The following is a 22,807-nucleotide window of genomic DNA, read 5'->3' as shown; positions in this document are numbered from 1 at the left end:
CCCTCCTCTTCCCCCCAGGGATTGCCCCAATTGAGGATGTTCCAAAAGAAATCACACCGAGCCCTTACAGCTTCAAGAAGTGCACACCGAAAACCAGTGAACCAGCTCACCTCAGGTATTCCTTCAAATTCTAAAGTTTATGACATGAAATAGTGTGAGCTGAGATATTCATACACAATTCACTGTTCATATGATCCATGGAGAAGCAGTTAGTTCTGACCGAAGATTTAGTAGGGTTACCTTTGTTTGAATAAGACACCTCCACAGTTGCAATGAACCCCAGAAAACAGTCCCCTAATAATATCTGCTGCTCACTGAAGAAATGATGCCAAGCCCATGCCTCCTGATACTGGAGTGGGCTCCCAGGAGCAAGCTATTCTTTCTTTCTTTCTTTCTTTCTTTATTTTTTTTGAGCAGAGTTTCACTCTTGTTGCCCAGGCTGGAGTGCAATGGTGCGATCTCGGCTCACCACAACCTCTGCCTGCCCAGTTCAAGCAATTCTCCTGCCTCAATCTCCCTAGTAGCTGGGATTACAGGCATGAGCCACCACACTTGGCTAATTTTGTATTTTTAGTAGAGACAGGGTTTCTCCAAGTTGGCCAGGCTGGTCTTGAACTCCCGACCTCAGGTGATCCACCCACCTTGGCCTCCCAGAGTACTGGGATTACAGGTACGAGCCACCGCGCCTGACCAGGAGCAAGCTATTCTAACTCTTCCGGATCATGGATGCAGGAAGATTGAAAAGCTGCCCAAATTTGCCCCAGGTCTCATATAGATCCCCAGAGTGCCACCACCCAGAGCTAGAAATCAGGCTTTCCCAGAGGCACGTGGGGTCACATCCTGAAATCCCTAAACGTCCTCATGTGAGAGGAGCTAGAGTACGATTCCTGAGCCTATCTGCCATCTCACTGCCCCCATTGCGTCCACCCAAGAGCTTTGAGACAAATGAAAAAGTGGCTGCTCCCCAGTCCCAGCTAAGAGCCAGCAAAGTAGCCTTTGAGCTCAGCCTGCACAGCCCAACCGCCAGAGCCCCACTGCTTCTACTCAGAAACACTCTGCTTTAGCCAAATGCCCTGAGTGGCTGTCAAGATTGTCAGCACCCAGCCTTGGTCCACAGAGAATACCTCGCATTGTAAGTAGGGAGGCAATGAGTTTTTATTGAAAACCAGTGCCCGCTGCCAGAAAGATGCTCAGGGAACTGGGTTCTATGGGAACTGTAACGGATCTGTTCATTTTATAATCTGCTGGGAAATGTCCCTCTGCACGAGTCTATACTAAGGAAACCACGTCTGAATTTGCCCAAGTCGATATTAAACCAAGAACCCGGTGATTTGAGCATCAGGCCATGTGCACATGGCGCATTCCCCGGCAGTCAGTGCACACCTACCAGCATGTTCCACGGGCTCGGTGCGATTGCCTGGGTTCTCCCCATGCTTGCTTGCAGGATTCTCCTCCTCCTCCCCTTCAGGGCCTATGACAAACTCTGGTCTGGAAGAAAGGAGGCTATCCTCAAGGCTGTCTGTGGGCTCCTGAAATAAACAGGACAGGCAGCCAGGTAAGCAGCCCTGGAGGGGTGTCAGGAACGGTTTGCTCAGCTCAGCAAAGCTGGACTGCACACCTGCTGTGTCTCGGGTCCCATGCTGCTGAGGCCAGAGGCCAAGGCACCACACCCCAGAAGACCCTGGAGCTTATTGCTGGAACAGTGAAAAGAAATCTCTATCCGCTATTGCTGAAACATTTTCTTTCACTTCAAATATATATAGAAGAAGATCAAAAACATCATTAAATCTTCCTAGGCCTGCTTTCTCACCTCTGCATTAGTCTCCAAGATCAGTGTCCCACTCATCAAGTCATTCTCACCCATGTACATTTTATTCAATAACAGCACTTGATTAGGAATGAATAATAACGGGTTCACAAAGCTATATTAAGATGCAAATGGCCGGGCATGGTGGCTCATGCCTATAATCCCAGCACTTTGGGAGGCCGAGGTAGGCGGATCACGAGGTCGGGAATTCGAGACCAGCCTGACCAACATGGTGAAACCCCGTCTCTACTAAAAATACAAAAATTAGCCGGGCATGGTGGCACATGCCTGTAATCCCAGCTGCTAGGGAGGCTGAGGCAGGAGAATCGCTTGAACCTGGGAGGCAGAGGTTGCAGTGAGCCAAGATCATACCACAGTACTCCAGCCTGGGCGACAGAGTGAGACTCTGTCTCAAAAAAAAAAAAAAAAAAAAAAAAAGATGCAAATACTGGCCAGGTGTGGTGGTTCATGCCTGTAATCCCAGTGCTTTGGGAGGGTGAGGCAAGGAGGATCACTTGAGGGCAGGATTTGAGACCAGCCTGGGCAACATAGTGAGACCTCATCTCTAAAAGAATGTTTAAAATTATCCAGGCATGGTGGCATGCCTGTGTCCAGTTACCGAGGAGGCTGAGGTAGGAGGATTCTTAAGTCCAGGAGTTCAAGGCTGCAGCTAATCATGATTACACCACTGCCCTCCTGGGTGACAGAGCAAGACCCTATCTCTAAAAATAACAATAATAATAATAAATAATTTTTTAAAAAAAATTTAAAGACACAAATACTGGTTGTCCAGGGTAGTCAAATTTTTAGGAGTGAAAAACTGCTATAACATGTGAGTTACAGACAGCAAGGTATGGCAACCCAAGTGTCTGTCAACAGCTAGATGGAGAAACAATTTAAAAATGCATACATTTGGCCAGGCATGGTGGCTCATGCCTGTAATCCCAGCACTTTGGGAGGCCGAGGAAGGTAGACCACTTGAGCTCAGGAGTTCAAGACCAGCCTGGGCAACATGGCAAAACCCCGTCTCCACAAAAAATAGTTTAAAAATTAGCCAGGCATGGTGGTGGGCACCTGTAGTCCCAGCTTCTTGGGAGGCTGAAGTGGGAGAATCACCTGAGCCTGGGAGGCAGAGGTTTCAGTGAGCCATGATCAAGCTACTGCACTCCAGCATAGGAGACAGAGTAAGGCACCGTCTCAAAAAAAAAAAAAATACATTTTACAGTATCCACTGTCACTTAAACTTTGTAATATAACTTTGTGATAAAAGTTCTTTTAAGAATACTACTAATGCATGAAACCATATGAATGGAGGTGCTACAACCCTCACTCAAGCCACTTAATAGAATTCCGTATAGCGTGGCTTCAGTTTGTATCCCTTTCCAAGAGCCTGAGTTGGCAGAAGCAATGGGTAAAGTTTCTTTTAACACAGTCTCACGTATAACCCAGCATGGAGTATAAGATGCTGCTGGAGGAAGACTCCATTACATCAGCTACTGCAGTCTTTAATGCTATTATACATGGGTCATCTCGTTTCTTCAACTGCTTACCACCAGCCGGCTTTCTTCTTTAGGAGCTAGTCTCTCCAGGAGTTCACAAGCAAGCTGATAGCAGAGGATACTAGACTGACATAAGTTGCACTCGATTGCTTTTTCGTCCTTCTGGCAGGTGTGGGATCCCCCCCAGGGGGCTTGGAAGACATTGTTTATAATAGAAATAATGTCCTTTGATAAGCTGTGCTCTAAACCCATCGTGATTCCATCATCTTGTAACTCCATCTGAAAGACATCAAAAAAAGGACACACGCACACACACACAAAAAAAAAAAAGAAGAAGAAGGAGTTTGGTCCATTTGTCCAATATTCCATTGGCACACTACTTGGGGATGATTTTCACTAACTGACAGAAATATTGAATTATTTAAAGACAATATAGGCTTCAAGACCATGAATATACATTGCTGTCCGTGGGTTTTTCTAGAAGGAATATAAACACAAGATGAAGCAATTGGAATTATTTTAAAAATCATGTAGGAGATTTAAAAGAGAGTTGTTGTTTTTGGCTAATCGGTTTGGGAGATTTTACACATTTAAAAAATGCTGCTCCTCACCTAGAGTCCAGATCTTGGTTTCTAAATACCATGAGCTGCTAAAAGGAACCAGGGCTCCTTGGAGAAATGGCTGAATTCCAGGGCTGGGGCTAGGAAAATATAAGATGAGCCTGGAACATCTTGTCACACCAGAAATCAAGGAAGAGTTCATAGAATGATGTGGACGTGCCAAAAGAACACAGGAGCCAGCTTGAAAAGATTCCCACTGGCCAAATGCGGAACGATACGAGCATCAAAATACAGAATCATAGTAACAGATTATAACCCACCAAATAACATAAAATCCATGGGCACTGCGGGAATGAGTAGATAAATAAATAAACACATAAATGGGAAAGAGGGAGAAACTATTCCATCAGTAGAATACCAGTGAATACATTTAGAAGAAATGATGGAATTGGAAAATTATCACTCGACTGTCATGATAGTAATAATTGATGAGTCATCCATTGATGCTAAAACTAGTGGATGAAAGCCTGATAATAAATAGGAAATCCATAAGGTACTTACAAATTACTTATTAGTTACAAAAGGGAAAATAGTGACTTTATCACAGAAAAATGTGGCAGATTTTGGTCACTTGGTTAAGGTGACCAAAATTATCATTACAGTAATGGGACATTATTATATCTTACGCCTGCTGACATGATGCATTACAAAGGACATAACATCACATCTGTGGTCTTCCTGCCAAAAAAATGCATGACCCAAATTAATTCATAAGGAAGCATCAGGCAAACTCAAATTGAGGGACAGTCCACAAAACAACTGGACTATACTCTTCAAAAATGTCAAGGCCCCATAAGTATAGACACCTACGAGGTACCCACAAAAATTAAAAATAATTTTAAAAAAAAGTCAAGGACACGAAAGATAAAGACTGAGGAACTGTCCTAGATTAAAGAAGACAAAGGAAACAGTATCTGTAATTGCAATGAGTGCTTCTAGATTGTTCCTTAATCAAAGCCAGGCTTTTTTCTCTTGCTATAAAGATGATATTACTATTATTATATCAATTTTCAAAATTAATAATTTCTGCAAGTTATGTAGTAGTACTATAACACTATTAATTTCCTGATTTTGATAACTGTACTGTGTTTATGTAAGAGAATGTCCTTTTTTTTAGAAAATACACTCTGAAGTATTTAGGGATAAAAGGACATCATGTCTGCAATTTAGTCTCAAATGATCTATTAAAAATTAACGCATACACATGCAGAGAAAGAGAAGCAGATGTGGTAAATGTTAACATCTGGAGAATTGTGGGGAGGAGTATTTAGGAATTCTTTATAGTATTCTTGTAACTTTTCTGCAAATCTGAAATTATTTCAAAATAAAAGGTTAAAAAGAAATGTTCTCATCAAAACCTTTTTAACTTCTCTTTTTAAATTAACTTTAAAAATCAATGTATAAAATATATTAAATTTAGCTTCATCACTATAGGGTTGTACCTTGCCCTTCCCAACAATAGTATCATCCTTTTTGTTCATGCAATTTATTTAACAGAATCAATTCTAATGACACTAGGGTGTTTCTAAAATTCAATCCATTCTCATATGTCAACATCACTGCAGATATTCACATAAGTAGTTTTCAGACTCTTTAGGAAATCTCCAAAGGAGTTTGCAAAAGGTCTTGGGTGATGCTGAATCATTTTGATAAGTGTGGAGATGCCCAACACATGGAAAGAATTGCTGTACAACGCTTTCTCTCATTCTTCACCTCTGAACTAAAGGAAGCTCATGCTTCAGCTACCTGCTTCAGGAGAAGATCAAACATGAGGATGAAACAATTTAGATTCATTTCATCATCTTCACAATCAAAGTCAATAGTCCTTCCTCCTGGGTGTCCAAAATTCTTGAAAGGGCTACGAAACGGACTACGCAAAGGACTCCGAAACGGACTCTGGAAAGGACTATGAAATGGACTAAGCATATTGTGCTGAACTCGTCGGCCAGGATCAGAGGCAACACTCACCTACGAGAAAGAATGGCAACACATAGAAATGAACTCACAGAAGCTCAAATTGCTGTGAAAAATATTCGGGGACTCTATGGAAGGTATTTCCAGCTGTCAAACTTATTTCTTTCCTTAACCAATGGCATTAGTACCTCCAAATACTAAGGATTCTCTCAATATATAAAAACAAGAAATAAAACCACTCAAACTTCCTAGTTGTCAGGAAGTGACATCAACACCCTGAAGAATGAAGGCATCTGCCATTACATTTTTCAACCCATCAAACATGTCCAATTAGACCAGATTGTTTGAGTCTACTGAAAATCGTACCCTGAAAAATGAGAACTTACAAAAGTAAAATATTGCAAGATAATGTTTAGAATCAGAAGCACAGAATCTCAGGTTGACCTGATTGGTTAAAAGATGGTCTCTGGGGATTACAATTATTAAACTATTATGAGACGACAATATATGACAAACCTTTTGTACTGGTTATTCTCCATTTGTCCACCCAACCCCCACTCAGACTCTTACTACCTCCTTGGCCCTGCTCTATGCCCAAGAAGTCGTGGACTGAGTCTCCTCTGGCTCCTTTGCTGCCTAGCTTCCAGTTGGGTTAAGTCAATGGTTTTTATTTTTTGGATTATTTTGTTGTTGTTTTGTTTTGGGACAGTCTTGCTCTGTTGCCCAGGCTGGAGTGCAGTGGCATGATCACGGCTCTCTGCAGGCTTGACCTCTCACTCTCAAGCAATCCTCCCACCTCAGCCTCCCAAGTAGCTGGGACAAAAGGCATGCACCACCAGGCCCAGCTAAGTTTTTGAAAATTTTTTTGTAGAGACAAGGTCTCATTATGTGGCCCAGGCTGGTCTCTAACTCCTGGACTCAAGCAATCCTCCCACTTCAGCCTCCTGAAGTGCTGGGATTAGAGGCATAAACCACCAAGCCCGACTGGGTTCAGTCAGTGGGAGGTACCAGCAGAATTCCTGAGACCTGGAGGAGAAAGAGGCAGGAGTATTTCTCCCCTCTCCCTGCCCACTTGGGTGCTACATCTCTGGGAGCATCTCCAGCACTCCGTAACTTCTCCAACCAGCCCTTTCTTACAGTTTCAGCTCCCGTTTGGTACCCCAGGAACTCTTTCCCTTGTTCCTTCAGCCCTGGGAGTGTAAGGACTTTCTACTGGACTGTACCTGGACTCTAGGTGCCTTGTCTACCCATATTGCTACTTTAGCTCCTTTAAGCTTTCCCATAATACTATAGGAAGAATCTCCATTAAAGTCTGTCATTTAAACTATCTGGGATAAATTCTGAATCAGAACCCTGACTAACACATCTGTACATCACTCTCAAGTCATATTTCTCTCTCTTTTTTTTCTTTTTCAATTTTTATTTTAGAATCGGGGGAACACATGTGCAGGTTTGTTACAAAGTTATATTGCATGATGCTGAGGTTTGGGATATGATTGAACCTATCACCTAGGTATTTTTCTGTCTTAAAAATCTTTGTGGTAACCACAAAGCTCTTCAAACACCATTTTTAAGGTAAAGAGGAAGATTACCCCATTAAGAATCAGAATACCCAGGTATTCACAGTGTTTCTGTAGGAAATCACTTCACTTCACTGAACATCAGGTTAGGTAGTTGTAAAATGAAGATAATGAGTTCTTCCCTGGTTGCCTCACACAATTCTGTGATATTGTTTGCTGTGAACACATTGCACAGAATAAAGTGCTACACAAAGGAATGTCATCTTAAAGGTTACAGAAGAAAGAAAGAAAGTACAGATGGTTGGCAGCTGGCTCCTATCAGGAAGATGACAAAATAAGTAATGATATTCTTTAAAACACTGAATGCAAACCCATAATCATGTTCCATGTTTTAATCCCTAGATATCAGGTGGGATGGCTGGAGGCCTGTGGCATACAGTGGGGGAAATTTTGTAGAGAGGCTTGACAAGGAAAGAGTGGAGGACATTTTCTGCCAACCATCCAATAAGAGTCAACCTTTCCACAGCTGCTCACGGCCTGAGAACAGCAGCACATCAGCAGAGACTCTATCAGGCCTCCATAGAAAAATAACCAAAGCTGTCCAGCAGTTTGTATACACTTTAGACCAGACTATCTTGACTTTTCTCATCTACAATGATGCAAAGGGGTCAATAAAATGGGCTCAGTTGGTTCACAGTGACAGCATCCCTCACAGTCACCAGTAGTTGATCATATCTTCCCAAAAGACAAGGAAAAAAAAAAAAACAATCATCCAAACTCCTCCCAGACTCCTCACCCCCAAAGTGAAGCACTGATCTGCCTAGGAGATGGTAAAAAATTCTTATTCACCAGGAGACTCATAAAAATGGAATGTTACCAAAAAGCTACTCTTTTTCATCAAGGGAGAAAGCTAAAATTCAAAGAAATTAAAAATAAAATGAAAACTCAATAACTTACTGATTATAAACTATACCAAACAAATGTGACTATTTAATGCACTTAAAAGATGAACACAGCGAGATGGGCTGAAAACACATTTTTCGTTTCTTATGACAGTACTTTCAGGCGTAGGATAACTGACAAGGGTTTTCGAGATTTTTAAAAGCAAGACAAGAACAAATGTGGCAATAATTACCCTTCGAGATGCAAGGTTCCCTGCCAGTTCACTGACTCTTGATTTTCTTTGATTTGCCAGCTCTTTGACTGAATTAACTCCATCAGAAAACATACTTATTAGTAGTTGAAGTGGAACCATGATATCTAACTCCGATAATACCTAGGGAAAAAAGGCATATATCCCCCAAAAAACACATGTAAATTTTAAAACTCAAAAAAGCTACATTTAACCTTCTTTTTCCAAAGCAAATTATTGAACATAAGGATAATTAGCCTTACACGTATTCTATCAACACAGTCATCCTCCAATTTTCATACTAAGAAAATCAAAGTTATCACTGAACTTTCTCCTTTCCTCACCCCCAGCATCCAATAGGTCACCATGTTCTTTCTATTAACACTTCTCAGTTTCTTTTGATGCTGTCCCCCACTCTCCATACCCACCACTAGTGCCTTAGATCCCCACCTTTCTCCTGGACTAGCACTGCTTCTCCAGTCCATCCCCACTCTGATCTCAATGACCCATCCGATCCTGCTGTCTGGTACAACTTCATGTCAATCTGGGCCCAAATCAAGTCACTTTCTCTGTCATTAATTTTCTGGAAAAAAATGCCTTCTTCCTTCAGACAGAATTAATCCATCCCTGTTTTCTGCTTTCTTAACCTTTATACATATCTTTATTAGAGCAATTATTACTTTTTCTTCTGTTTAATTATCTAATCCTATCCCTCCCACTGTGAGCTGCTTAAAGAAAGGAAGTAGGCAGAAAGGACTATTTCTGGTCCCATTTTTTATTCCAGTGCCTATTTCAGTGTCTGGCACATGGGAGCTCCTGTACGTGCTTCCAGAATTAATTATAAATGAGTCAACTCTAACCACTATAGTGTCCACTCTATCCTCCAAATAGACCAAGGCTGGAAAACCTTCTTCAGCTGCAGCACTCTGTCTTATAAACCAAGGCTGGATGAAAGCCCAGTTCATAAAACGTGTAAATGTTGCCGCTGTAGCTATAGGGGGGACAAAGCTGTATGGGCTCATCCCCAAAGAGCACAGTGTAAGGGCTGTGCAACGGGGTAACTGAGGCAACATCCAGCCATCTGTAGGAAGACTGGCTTTCTTAAAAGGAGAATTACGTTACTGAAATCCATTTGGGAATAAATGGTTTAAATTCTAAATCCCAAAGTTGACTGTTTGTTTGTTTGTTTGTTTTTTGAGACAGGGTCTCACTCTATTGCCCAGGCTAGAGTGCAGTGGCTTGATCATAGCTCACTGCAGCCTCGATCTCCTGGGCTCAAGAGATTCTCCCGGCTCGGCCTCCCAAGTAGCTGGGACAACAGGCGTGCATCACCACAATCAGCTAATTTTTGTATTTTTTGTAGAGATGGGCTTTGGCCATGTTGGCCAGGCTGGTCTTGAACTCCTGAGCAAGTGATCTGCCCACCTTTGCCTCCCAAAGTGCTGGGATTATAGGCATGAGCTACTGAGCTGGTCCAAATTTTGACTTTTTAAAAAATGCTCCCTTTACTCTTTGTCAAATGTGAAGAATATTGCTCTTTAGTTTCGAAAAGGTGTCTTTACAACTTGAAGAGCTTATGGGATCCTATCCTTGCATGACACAGAAATGTATCTGTACCTGTAGTTAATGTAAACATTGATTCTGTCCTCATTTTCTAAAACTGCCCAAACTCATATCAGGTATTCAAGTTAATTTAATAAACTTTAATTGAACATCCACTTTTAAATACAAGCGTGTGCCATATTCTAGGAGGAGAGGATGAAGAGGGTTATAAATACAGAAATGAGTAAGACCTGGCCCCTGTACTCAGGAGCTTGTAATCAGGTGGCGAGACAGACAAAAACTGTGAGACAGAAATAGAACCAAATTCACACAGAGAACCTGGGAAGATGAGGGTTTGAAGTAGCAGGAAAGTTCACATAGGGGATAATTTTTGAGATGGACTTTAAAAGGTAGGTTGGAGTTCACAGATAGAGACAGGAGAGGAAGTCATTCAAGGCTGAGGGAACAGCATGAACTACTCACTAAATCCTTCCCCATCTTTCCAAGTAAAGGACCTGTTTAATATCAAAGATTTATCAGAATCCCACAAGACAGCTATTGTACTTTTAATAGCCATTGATGGAAAAATACAAAAGGACCTAAAGCTACTATGAATTCAGTAATATTATTGCACAATTTATATATTTATATGTTATTAACCACAACTAGAGCAACATATATTTGAAATTTACTCATTTATCTATGCATAGGAGATACACTTTCTTGGCAAACATGGGGACTTATGAACTCTTTGCTATAACTCCCACTCTCTCGACCCAGGGATCTAAAGCTTATAAGCTAAGAACTATTTCCTAAAATGATCGAAAGTATTATTCACTTACATGAAGCCATAGTAAAGCTTGCTCCTGCACAGAGGAGGGGTATCCTGTAAACCGACAACTAATAAAACCAAACATCTCCTCCATTGAGAAAGGCAGAGGACAGAGTTCAATGTCAAACATTTTGCTGGAAAGCAGAGCAACAAAAGTAAATGACCAATGGGCATAGATTGGGTTCTACTAATACCACCACCGTCTTTCTAACTATTCCCTATTTGGAGAGCCAAGCCTTTTAGATTAGTTTGTATTCTGAACTGTTATCAGCATATTTCACTTTACTGTAAGAGAAGTTTATGTCATTGAAATAGAGATCTTATAAATAATTCATATGGTTGTTAATAACATTACTGTTCTTCCTCATATTAGGTTTAACAGAAGGAATTGCATTTCTAAGGCATTAGCATTGCTCCGCAGCATCTAAAACAGTTTCCCTTTGCACTTTCCCACCACATCCCACCAATTATATTTGAAAATTTCAAAATAAGTAAACATCTGTTTTTATCTATTTACTATTCCACAAGAACAAAATCTTTTCTGGACAATGCCAAATCATCTTAGGTTGAGGTATTGCAGCTATTTCATGTTGGGGCTTCAAGTTTCTCCACAGGGTTGTTAAAAAATAAATGAGATTATATAAAACGCTTAGTAGGGTGACCGGCATTCAGTACATGCTCACCAAACGTCAGATATGATTATAATTACAGTGACTTCATTAAACTACTTACCCACCTTAATACTTCCCTGAATTCTTTTAACTGATTATCTGGGACTTCTGTTCTGATGGCTTCCAGCCATTCCGGCATAATACACTCCCAGACAGATTGATTGATCACATTATAGGGGATCAGGCAGAGGATTCGGTTGAGACCTTCCTTCAGCTGAGTCACTGTGCTACAGGACTTATCCCAGTAGCCACCAACCTGAAGAGGTTTCCATAGCCACAGGGGAAAAGAATGAAACACACTGGTTACAATTATACTCAAGGACTTCCTAAGGCAATGGGTACAGAGAAAGGCGACATTCCATCATGTCTGAGTCCTAGGCCAAGAATCTTCAGTGTGAGATTGATTCGCAAGACGGCAAACCACCAGGATCCATCAGTTACAGAAAGGAAAACATAGTTACAAATAGGCTCAAATATTGATTACAGATTGAATTTTTAATGATGCTACTGTTGATTTTCCAACTCACATGTGAATTAAAATTCCAAAGATTTATTCCCAACAGGATGAGCATACTATTAGAGCATTCTTATTCCTCAAGTCTGATAAATCCATTACAACATGCACGTTATACCTGTGCTTCAGAGGAACACGGTTTTCTACTACTGCATGCTTTGTATTGCAGATTTTTCATTACAGGAAATACGGTAGTACACAGTGCTCTTTTTACCCTATGCTGCATACCCTACCACGATTTTTTTCCTAAGAATGTTCTAAAGGTAGTTGAATCTGTGAATAAAAAGGACTGGCTTTTTAAACTAATTAAGATAGTATATCAATTTTTAAGAGCAGGAAAAAGTTAAAATCACGAATTTACAAACTTAGGTTGTTTACAATCCTGATGTTAGAGATCGTATATTCTAAGTATCAACGTAACAAAGGTTAAACTGGTCCTGAGTCTTTACTAAATAACACAAGATGTGTGAGAAACTACCTTAATTTAAATGAATTCAATTTTAAATGTTTATTACATCTAGAATTCCAGATTATTCCAAAAAATCAATCAATTCTATTTTAAAGCTCCAATATCTATTTGGTGCCATATTGACCAAAATCCTAGACAAGACAATTGACTAAATATTTTCAAGAAATGACTATATTTCTATAATTTCTGTTGTGTTGTTGTTAGTTACAGGTACAGACAGAAAAGAGCCAGCACTAGTAACATTGAGTCCTGAAATATATCATTACTGAAGTTTTTTTGGCTATGTAGTTTATGGTCAAGCCACATAATAAGGCTTATTGGTTTTGAATAGTACGTTGGAACAAGTACGCTTTTGGAAACCCTAAATTGTCAGTGGCCAGATGACAGATCCTTTGGGTTGGAAGAGCTTTCATATTTAAAAGGAGTTTTAGAGAGCACTTACCCTAAGCAAATGTCCTAATTACCCACAGGGGAGGATGAAATGGAAAGAAGGACACAAAAAGTATCACGGCTAGCCTAAAACGCTCCCTTAATAAAATTAAACAACAGAAATCAGATTTAGAACAAAAATTTAAATCTACACCCACCACAAACTCCCCTTCACCACCTTCCTCCTGCACACGGCCCAGGGGAAGGCTGATAGTCCAGTCTGATAGGAGGTATTATGGAAGACTTCCCTTTACAGGTCAATGGGCTAAAGTGGAATGATATGCTCAGAGGGCAGGAATTCATCCTAAAGGCTCTGTTAAAAGATTTATAAAAACATTCCAAAGGCACACAGCTCTAAATTCAGAAGCCCTGGAACACAGGAATCTTTTGGTTTCCATGTCAGTTAGAAATTTTCTCTCTGACATAAGGGGACAATTTCAAAATAGGGCAGTTGGATGGGCAGGCCAATCCGTGAATGCTATTGTTGATGTCACCACCCAATTCTTTGAGGTATTAAAAAAATAACTGTTCTAGGCTGAGGCAAAAAGATAGCCTGAGGCCAGGAGTTCAAGACCAGCCTGAGCAGCACAGTGAGACCCTGTATCTAAACAAAATTTTTTTAAATTAGCCAGGCATGGTGGTATGCACCTGTAGTTCCATTTACTTGGGAGGCTGAGGTGGGAGGATCGACTGAGCCCAGAAGTTTGAGGCTGCAGTGAGCTATGGTTGTGCTACTGTACTCCAGCCTGGGCCACAGAGTGAGACCCCATATCTAACAAACAAATAAATAAATATTTTTAAAAAATAAATAAATGTTCTGGCTTTACTGAGTCTTTACAAAAACAGAAATGTGGCTTTAGGAATAACCTAAAGCTCCATCCATCCTTCTTACCAATCCCAAAACCTCCCCTCCAAAAGATGCTTGCAGATACTATAAAATGCCAGGACACTGGAAAATGGACTGTCCTGCCCTTAAGAAGGAGAACTTAAATAGTAATTTTCCTGGGCCTCAGCCTGGACATGTAAACACTGCAGACTCTCCAGACAAATAATTTTCCATTCCCCCATCCTCCCTTAAGCACCTACATGTTAAAGCTCAACACTGCTGGGAGAATTTCCTGTTTGTCGCAGACCAAAACCTGACAATAGGCAAATATGTCCCTGGAAATCCTCTAAGACCAGTTACTTTAAAAGTCTGCATAATTCCTCTCCCCTTTTGAGATGTAAATCTTCTACCATCCAGAACTAAATTCTCAAGAACCTGACAGCAATCTCTTATTTTTTATTTTTTATTTTTTTTTGGAGATGGAGTCTGGCTCTGTCACCCAGGCTGGAGTGCAATGGCGCGATCTCAGTTCACTGCAACCTCCGCCTCCCCAGTTCAAGCAGTTATCCTGCCTCAGCCTCCCGAGTTGCATGGGACTACAGGCGTGTGCCACCACACCTGGCTAATTTTTGTATTTTTAGTAGAGACGGGGTTTCACCATGTTGGCCAGGATGGTCTGCATCTCCTGACCTGAGGCAGTCTGCCCGCCTTGGCCTCCCAAAGTGCTGGGATTACAGGTGTGAGCCACCACACCCAGCCAAGAGCCATCTCTTTACAATGCAAACATCCAAGGAAGTAATTCTGCTTTAGATCCCAAAATTGAGGCTCCTCACTTTTACTTGTAGTACTGCTTCTTATCACAAAATTCAAGAAATTTACTTCCCCTCCTGATAAATACTAATTAAAACCCCAGTCTCTTAAGAAAACTCCAATGCCTTTTTCCTTAGCTCAGCCCACTTTAAAAAGTAGCTTTGCCATTGACTAAAGCAACCACCTGAGGCTGAGCCACAGCCTCTATGAGATTATATATCAGGGCAACTAAAAAGATCTTAAAGGTTTCCCCCACAAATATCAATAAAAAGCACTAGCCCTTATAATGAATAGGTAAAAACTTGTTCCATCTGCCAGAAACACAATTTAAATAAAAGTGAGGCAAAGATGAAAAAGAGCTCTTATATAAACTAGTAAGTTTTTTTGTTTGTTTGTTTTTGTTTTTTATTTATTTTATTTTTTTGAGACGGAGTTTCGCTCCTGTTACCCAGGCTGGAGTGCAATGGCGTGATCTGGGCTCACTGCAACCTCCACCTCCCAGATTCACGTGATTCTCCTGCCTCAGCCTCCCAAGCTGGGATTACAGCCACCTGCCACCACACCCAGCTAATTTTTGTATTTTTAGTAGAGATGGGGTTTCACCACATTGGCCAGGCTGGTCTTGAACTCCTGATCTCAGGTGATCCACACTCCTCGGCCTCCCAAACTGCTGGGATTACAGGTGTGAGCCACCACACCTGGCCTAAACTAGTAAGTTTTATATCACTTTTTGAAAGTTACAAGGTCTCTATTTGTGTCTGTATGTTTGTGTATGTCTATGTGAGACAGAGTAAGGATGGAGCTTGGCTCAGCTCTCCCCCACTAGAGCATTCTTTCACGCATTCCCACTGATCACAAAACAACACTATGCTACCTCACTGACACCATACCCGTTAATAGTTATATTAAGACCCATTAATAGTCATACAAAGTGTGAAAGGAAAACCTTGGGCACCAAAATTACTAAGCTAAAGGGAAATGTCAAGCTGGGAACTGCTCAGGGCAAATCTGCCTCCCATTCTATTCAAAGTCTTCCCTCTGCCACACTGAGATAGGTGCATATCTGACTGCCTCCTTTGGAAAGGCTAATCAGAAACTCAAAAAGAATGCAACCATTTGTCTCTCACCTACCTGTGACCTGGAAGCTCCCTCCCTGTTTCAAGTTGTCCCTGCCTTTCTGGACAGAACCAATGTATTTCTTACATATATTGATTGATGTCTCATATCTCCCTAAAATGTATAAAACCAAGCTGTGCCCGAGCACCTTGGGCACATGTCTTTCCTGAGGCTGTGTCACAGGTGCACATCCTCAACCTTGGCAAAATAAACTTTCTAAACTAACTGAGACCATCTCAGATATTCGGGGTTCACAAAAGAAAGTAGTCATTCTACTGATAAAAGAAAAACTTCAGCCGAATTAAATGCAAAGGAGTTTAATTGAGCAATAAACAATTCAAAAATTGGGCAGCTTTCTGAGCCAGAGTAGGCTCAGAGACTCCAGCACAGCCACGTGGTGGAAGAAGATTTATGGACAGAAAAAGGAAAGTGACGGACAGAAAAGAAAAGTGAGGCCGGGCATGGTGGCTCACACCTGTAATCCCAGCACTTTGGGAGGCCAAGATGGGTGGATCACCTGAGGTCAGGTGTTCGAGACCAGCCTGCCCAACATGGGGAAACCCCATCACTACTAAAAATACAAAAAATTGGCCAGGCATGGTGGTGGGCACCTGTAATCCCAGCTACTCAGGAAGCCAAGGCAGAGGAATCGCTTGAACCTGGGAGGCGGAGGTTGCAGTGAGCCGAGATTGCGCCACTACACTCCAGCCTGGGCAACAAGAATGAAACTCCATCTCAAAAAAATAAAAAAGAAAGAAAGAAAAGTGAGTACAGAAATAGCTGGATTGGGTATAGGTTGGCATTTGCCTTTTGTGAACATGGTTCCAACAGTTGGCTACATTTGACTGGCCAAAACTCGGTGATTGGCACAGTGTAGGCTATGGTCCATTCATACCTCCACTTGTTACAGATCACGATGTACAGAGAAACTTTTAGGCCAAACTTAAAGTATGTTTTAGGCCAAAGGATGTAAGGAGGCAGTTTTAGGTTAAACTTGATTTAACACTATATTATTCTTTTGGGCTTTCATGTTTAACCATGTCTTTTACTTAAAGAATTCCAGGCCGAGCTTGGTGGCTCAAGCCTGTAATCCCAGCACTTTGGGAGGCCAAGGTGGGCAGATCACAAGATCAGGAGATCAAGACCATCCTTGCCAACATGGTGAAATCCCATCTCTACTGGACATGGTGGTGTGTGCCTGTAGTCGCAGCTACTCAGGAGGCTGAGGCAGGAGAATCACTTGAACCCGGGAGGCAGAGGTTGCAGTGAGCCGAGATCATGCCACTGCACTCCAGCCTGGCGACAGGGCAAGATTCCATCTCAAAAAAAAAAAAATTCCAGAAACTGGCCTAAGGGTATCCAAAATTGAACCAAGGTTGTGGAGTGTCCCTACTCAAGAAGGAATGCTGAACTACTGATTTACAGCATTGTTGCCGCGGGCCAGACCACCAGGTGGCCTGTTACTCAAGGTAACCATCACAACCGGCTATGCTGACCTGCGTACCTTACCCTTAACATGCTCTGCCCAGCCCAGCCTGCACACCTTACCCCTGATGTCAATTCCTGCTCTTTGCCTAATAAAACAATCCCTACCAACGCTTTTTAGAAAACCAGTGGGAGGATTCTTGCACTTCCACTGTCTCCCTTGCTCTTGAGCACAAGCCCTGAAATAAAACCCTTGTCTAGGAAATCCGCTTGGCCCCATGTCAATTTCCATTACATGGGGAGCCAAAGAGTCTGGTTTATAAGAGATTCTCCGGCAACCACTGCAGGTCCACAGGACATGGGGAACATTTTTCTCTCCCAAGCGGGAGGCTTGTGAGCCAGCATGATGGCTGGACCCCTCTGCAGCTGATGGGCAGCTGTCTGAAACTTCGGTTTAGTATTGCTGCAACTGGGAGTTTTCCTCCAGCCTCCCCAAGACTCCTTGCCACCCCTCTAAGCTATGCTTTCCCTCCTCTCCTGTCCCCTATTTGTTGTGTTTTTATTTTTCCTTCTTCTTCCTCCCTCCTTCCTTTCTTTTGGTTTTCATTAACTTCATCAGCTCCAACCGAATAGATACCCACACAGGACATGTTGAAATGGTGGCTTGGCTCAGCCTGAATAGTCACCCATGCAGGATGGATTGAAACAGCTGATCAGTTTAGAAAACTCTGTTTAGTGCCCTGGCTTTGAACTCTGTAATCTTCTTTAAGTCTTCTAAGTATTCTCCCTCCCTTTGCCACACCTTGTGGGGAAGGGAAGCCTGTGGACTTTCCTGTTGTCTGTCTGTTTCAGTGTGAAGCTACTGACTGTGGGTGCTGTTAAAGCAAACTAAATACAGCCTGAGAAGAACTCCTTACTTCTATATTTGAGTCCCTGTGGATGTAACCTAGCTGTAGAAAACAATATATATGGTGGTCCATTTTCAAGACAAAATACCTTGAATACACTTGGACCTGTAAGCTATAGAAGAACAGGATACCCTAGGGCCCTGCTTTAATAGCCAGTGCCTGCTTATTGGGACCCTTTAGTTACCCTCACCCAAACCAGAGGATTTAGCTTAGAATGGAAGTTTACTAGCTTGCAAAAATAGCTCACCTTATCTATTCCTAACAGCTTGCTTAACCCCCTGGGTCATAGGTCAAATACTTGAAGAGTCCCAGAGCTGACTACAATTACAATGCATTAAGGGCTGCAACAAAATGCAGCAAGAAGACCCTAAAGAAAATACCAAAAGCCCCAACCCAACGACCAATAAAAAACAAAAAAAGAAACTTAGGTGACTACGTCCAGGAAGATTGTAACCCCACAGTGCTCAGCCTACAGGAACCGGGGGAGGGACTTGCACACTAGGGGATAAATTGCTTGCTGTAACTGTACCAGATGTGCCTGCTCAACGGACACCTGATCTTGCAAGATTGACAGTCAAGTTTCACTTTCGCTGTACTTCTGGTCTCTTAGCCCATTCTTTAGGTTTGGACCGGTAGGCACGCCTCTTATAATTTGGGGGAGCACATTTCTGTCAAGCCTCTGAGCCTAAGCTAAGCCATCGTATCCCCTGTGACCTGCACGTGTACATCCAGATGGCCTGAAGTAACTGAAAATTAAAAAAGAAGTGAAAATGGCCGGCTCCTGCCTTAACTGATGACATTACCTTGTGAAATTCCTTCTCCTGGCTCATCCTGGCTCAAAAGCTCCCCCACTGAGCACCTTGTGACCCCCACCCCTGCCAGCCAGAGAACAACCTCCTTTGACTGTAATTTTCCACTACCTACCCAAATCCTATAAAACGGCCCCACCCCTATCTCCCTTCGCTGACTCTCTTTTCAGACTCAGCCCACCTGCACCCAGGTGATTAAAAAGCTTTATTGCTCACACAAAGCCTGTTTGGTGGTCTCTTCACATGGACGCGTGTGAAATTTGGTGCCGTGACTCAGATTGGGGGACCTCCCTTGGGAGATCAATCCCCTGTCCTCCTGCTCCTTCAACATTTATTCTCCAAAGGATATCGGGTATCCCCATCCAAAGCTCAAATTTCTTCTCCATCCGTTACGTACCTCAATAGGTAACACACGTGCTCTCCCTGCCGATCATGTCCAACTGATCTCTCAAACCCCAACACCTTCTACAAAACAACAACTCCTTTCCTTCCTAGGCATGGTTGGATACTTTTGCCTTTGGATACCTGGTTTTGCCATCCTAACAAAACCATTTTATAAACTCACAAATGGAAACCTAGCTGACCCCATAGATCCTAAATCCTTTCCCCACTCCTCTTTCCGTTGCTTGAAGACAGCTTTAGAGACTGCTCCCACCCTAGCTCTCCCTGACTCATCCCAACCCTTTTCATTGCACACAGCTGAAGTGCAGGGCTGTGCAGTCAGAATTCTTACGCAAGGACTGGGAACGCACCCTGTAGCCTTTTTGTCCAAACAACTTGACCTTACTGTTTTAGGCTGGCCATCATGCCTCCGTGCACGGCTGCCACTGCCCTAATACTTTCAGAGGCCCTCAAAATCATGAACTATGCTCAACTCACTCTCTACAGCTCTCATAACTTCCAAAATCTATTTTCTTCATTTTCTTCCTCACACCTGATGCATATACTTTCTGCTCCCTGGCTCCTTCAGCTATACTCACTCTTTGTTGAGTCTCCCACAATTACCACTGTTCCTGGCCCAGACTTCAATCCAGGCTCCCACATTATTCTGGATACTACACCTGACCCCCATGACTATATCTCTCTGATCTACCTGACATTCACCCCATTTCCCCATATTTCCTTCTTTCCTGTTCCTCACCCTGATCACATTTGGTTTATTGATGGCAGTTCCACCAGGCCTAATCGCCACTCACCAGCAAAAGCAGGCTATGCTATAGTAGTATCTTCCACATCTATCATTGAGGCTACTGCTCTGCCCCCCTGCACTACCTCTCAGCAAGCCGAACTCACTGCCTTAACTCAGGCCGTCACTATTACAAAGGGACTACGCATCAATATTTATAATGACTCTAAATATGCCTTCCATATCCTGCACCACCATGCTGTTATATAGGCTGAGAAAGGTTTCCTCACTATACAAGGGTCCTCCATCATTAGTGTCTCCTTAATAAAAACTCTTCTCAAGACCACTTTACTTCCAAAGGAAGCTGGAGTCATTCACTGCAAGGGCCATCAAAAGGCATCAGATCCCATTGCTCTGGGCAACACTTATGCTGATAAGGTAGCTAAAGAAGCAGCTAGCTTTCCAACTTCTGTCCCTCACGGCAGTTTTTCTCCTTCTCATTGGTCACTCCCACCTACTCCCCCATTGAAACTTCCACCTATCAATCTCTTCCCACACAAGGCAAATGGTTCTTAGACCAAGGAAAATATCTCCTTCCAGCCTCACAGGCCCATTCTATTCTGTCATCATTTCATAACCTCTTCCATGTAGGTTACAAGCCGCTAGCCCGTCTCTTAGAACCTCTCATTTCCTTTCCATAGTGGAAATCTATCCTCAAGGAAATCACTTCCCAGTGTTCCATCTGCTATTCTACTACCCCTCAGGGATTGTTCAGACCCCCTCCCTTCCCTTCACATCAAGCTCGGGGATTTGCCCCTGCCCAGGACTGGCAAATTGACTTTACTCACATGCCCCGAGTCAGGAAACTAAAATACCTCTTGGTCTGGGTAGATACTTTCACTGGATGGGTAGAGGCCTTTCTCACAGGGTCTGAGAAGGCCACCGCAGCCATTTCTTCCCTTCTGTCAGACATAATTCCTCGGTTTGGCCTTCCCACCTCTATAGAGTCCGATAATGGACCAGCCTTTACTAGTCAAATCACCCAAGCAGTTTCTCAGGCTCTTGATATTCAGTGGAACCTTCATATCTCTTACCGTCCTCAATCTTCAGGAAAGGTAGAACAGACTAATGGTCTTTTAAAAACACACCTCACCAAGCTCAGCCTCTAACTTAAAAAGGACTGGACAGTATTTTTACCTCTTGCCCTTCTCAGAATTAGAGCCTGTCCTCGAGATGCTACACGGTACAGCCCATTTGAACTTTTATATGGACGTACTTTCTTGCTCAGTCCCAACCTCATCCCAGACAGCAGTCCTCTAGGCAACTATCTTCCAGTCCTCCGGCAGGATAGACAGGAAATTTGCCAGGCTGCTAATCTTCTCTTGCCTACTCCAGATTCTCAGCCATATGAAGACACCCTACCTGGACAATCAGTTCTTGTTAAGAATCTGACCCCTCAAACTCTACAACCTTGATGGACCGGACCCTACTTAGTCATCTATAGTACCCCAACTGCCGTCCACCTGCAGGATCCTCCCCACTGGGTTCACCGTTCCAGAATAAAGCTGTGTCCATTGGACAGCCAGCCTAATCTCTCTTCTTCCTCCTGGAAGTCGCAAGTACTCCCCACTACTTCCTTAAACTCACTTGCATTTCTGAAGAACAGTAATAACCCTTATGAGCCTAATACATCCCTTCATTCTATTAGGTCTATTCGTCCTTACCCTACTTTTTGCAACAGGGCTTTATGAAGTCACCCCCACTACTTGGACTGTGCCCCAAAAACTGGTCATCCCTGCTGTCTTCTGTCTAGTCACACTCCTATTCACCGTTCTCAACTACTCATAAATGCCCTACTCTTGTTTATACTGCCAGTTTACGCTGTTTCTCCAAGCCATCGCAGCTGATATCTCCTGGTGCTATCCCCAAACCGCCACTCTTAACTCCCTCTTAGAGTGGATAGATGATCTTTGCTGGCAGGGCACCCTCCAATACTTTCACCCTGATGAAGTTCTATTCTTTACTTTTATACTCAATCTTATTCTCATTCCCATTCTTATGCCACCCTCTACCTCTCCCCAGCTATCTCCACCACACTATCAATCTTACTCACTCTCTCCTAGCCATTTCTAATCCCTCCTTAGCGAGCAATTGCTTGCTTTGCATTTCCCTTTCTTCCTGCGCCTACACAGCTGCCCCCGTCTTATATACAGGCTGGGGAACATCTCCTGTCTCCCTACACCTCCAAACTTCCTTTAATAGCCCTCACCTTTACCCTCCTGAAGAACTTCTTTACTTTCTATACAGGTCCAGCAAGACCTCCCCAGACATTTCACATCAGCAAGCTGCTGCCCTCCTCCACACTTACTTTAAAAACCTTTCTCCTTATATCAACTCTACTCCCCCCCATATTTGGACCCCTCACAACACAAACTACTTTTCCTGTGGCCGCTCCTTTATGTATCTCTCAGCAAAGACCCACTGGAATTCCCCTTCTTGATGGTTCCTTCACTCTTCATCTCCAAAGCCCAACTACATACATCACTGAAACAATTGGAGCCTTACAGCTCCATATTACAGATAAGCCTTCTATCAATACTGGCAAACTTAAAAACATTAGCAGTAATTATTGCTTAGGAAGACACCCTGTATTTCCCTCCATCCTTGGCTACCTTCCCCTTGCTCGTCAGACTCTCCTCCCAGGCCCTCTTCTTGTTTACTTATACCCAGCCCCATAAATAACAGTGAAAGGTTGTTCGTGGGCACTCAACGTTTTCTCATACACCATGAAAATCGAGCCTCTCCCTCTATGCAGTTACCCCATCAGTCCCCATTACA

General features: G+C 42.8%; 1 protein-coding gene across 20 annotated transcripts in view; it reads right to left on the bottom strand.

Annotated features, from left to right (window-relative positions):
- Positions 1 to 22,807, bottom strand: part of UNC79 (unc-79 homolog, NALCN channel complex subunit) — a 374,208-nt gene that overhangs the window by 124,065 nt on the left and 227,336 nt on the right. For all 20 annotated transcript variants that reach the window (XM_063793093.1, XM_054666247.2, XM_054666242.2 and 17 more), the window contains 6 exons: positions 11,603 to 11,793; positions 10,877 to 11,000; positions 8,496 to 8,636; positions 5,673 to 5,894; positions 3,358 to 3,585; positions 1,388 to 1,529 (listed from right to left, as the gene is read on the bottom strand). In XM_063793093.1, the coding sequence (XP_063649163.1) occupies positions 1,388 to 1,529; positions 3,358 to 3,585; positions 5,673 to 5,894; positions 8,496 to 8,636; positions 10,877 to 11,000; positions 11,603 to 11,793 (1,048 nt within the window). The remainder of the gene's footprint in view (positions 1 to 1,387; positions 1,530 to 3,357; positions 3,586 to 5,672; positions 5,895 to 8,495; positions 8,637 to 10,876; positions 11,001 to 11,602; positions 11,794 to 22,807) is intronic.

The sequence above is a fragment of the Pan troglodytes genome, chromosome 15 (genome assembly GCF_028858775.2).
Source record: "Pan troglodytes isolate AG18354 chromosome 15, NHGRI_mPanTro3-v2.0_pri, whole genome shotgun sequence".
Classification (NCBI taxonomy): domain Eukaryota; kingdom Metazoa; phylum Chordata; class Mammalia; order Primates; family Hominidae; genus Pan; species Pan troglodytes.
This window is presented reverse-complemented; position numbering and strand designations above follow the sequence as displayed.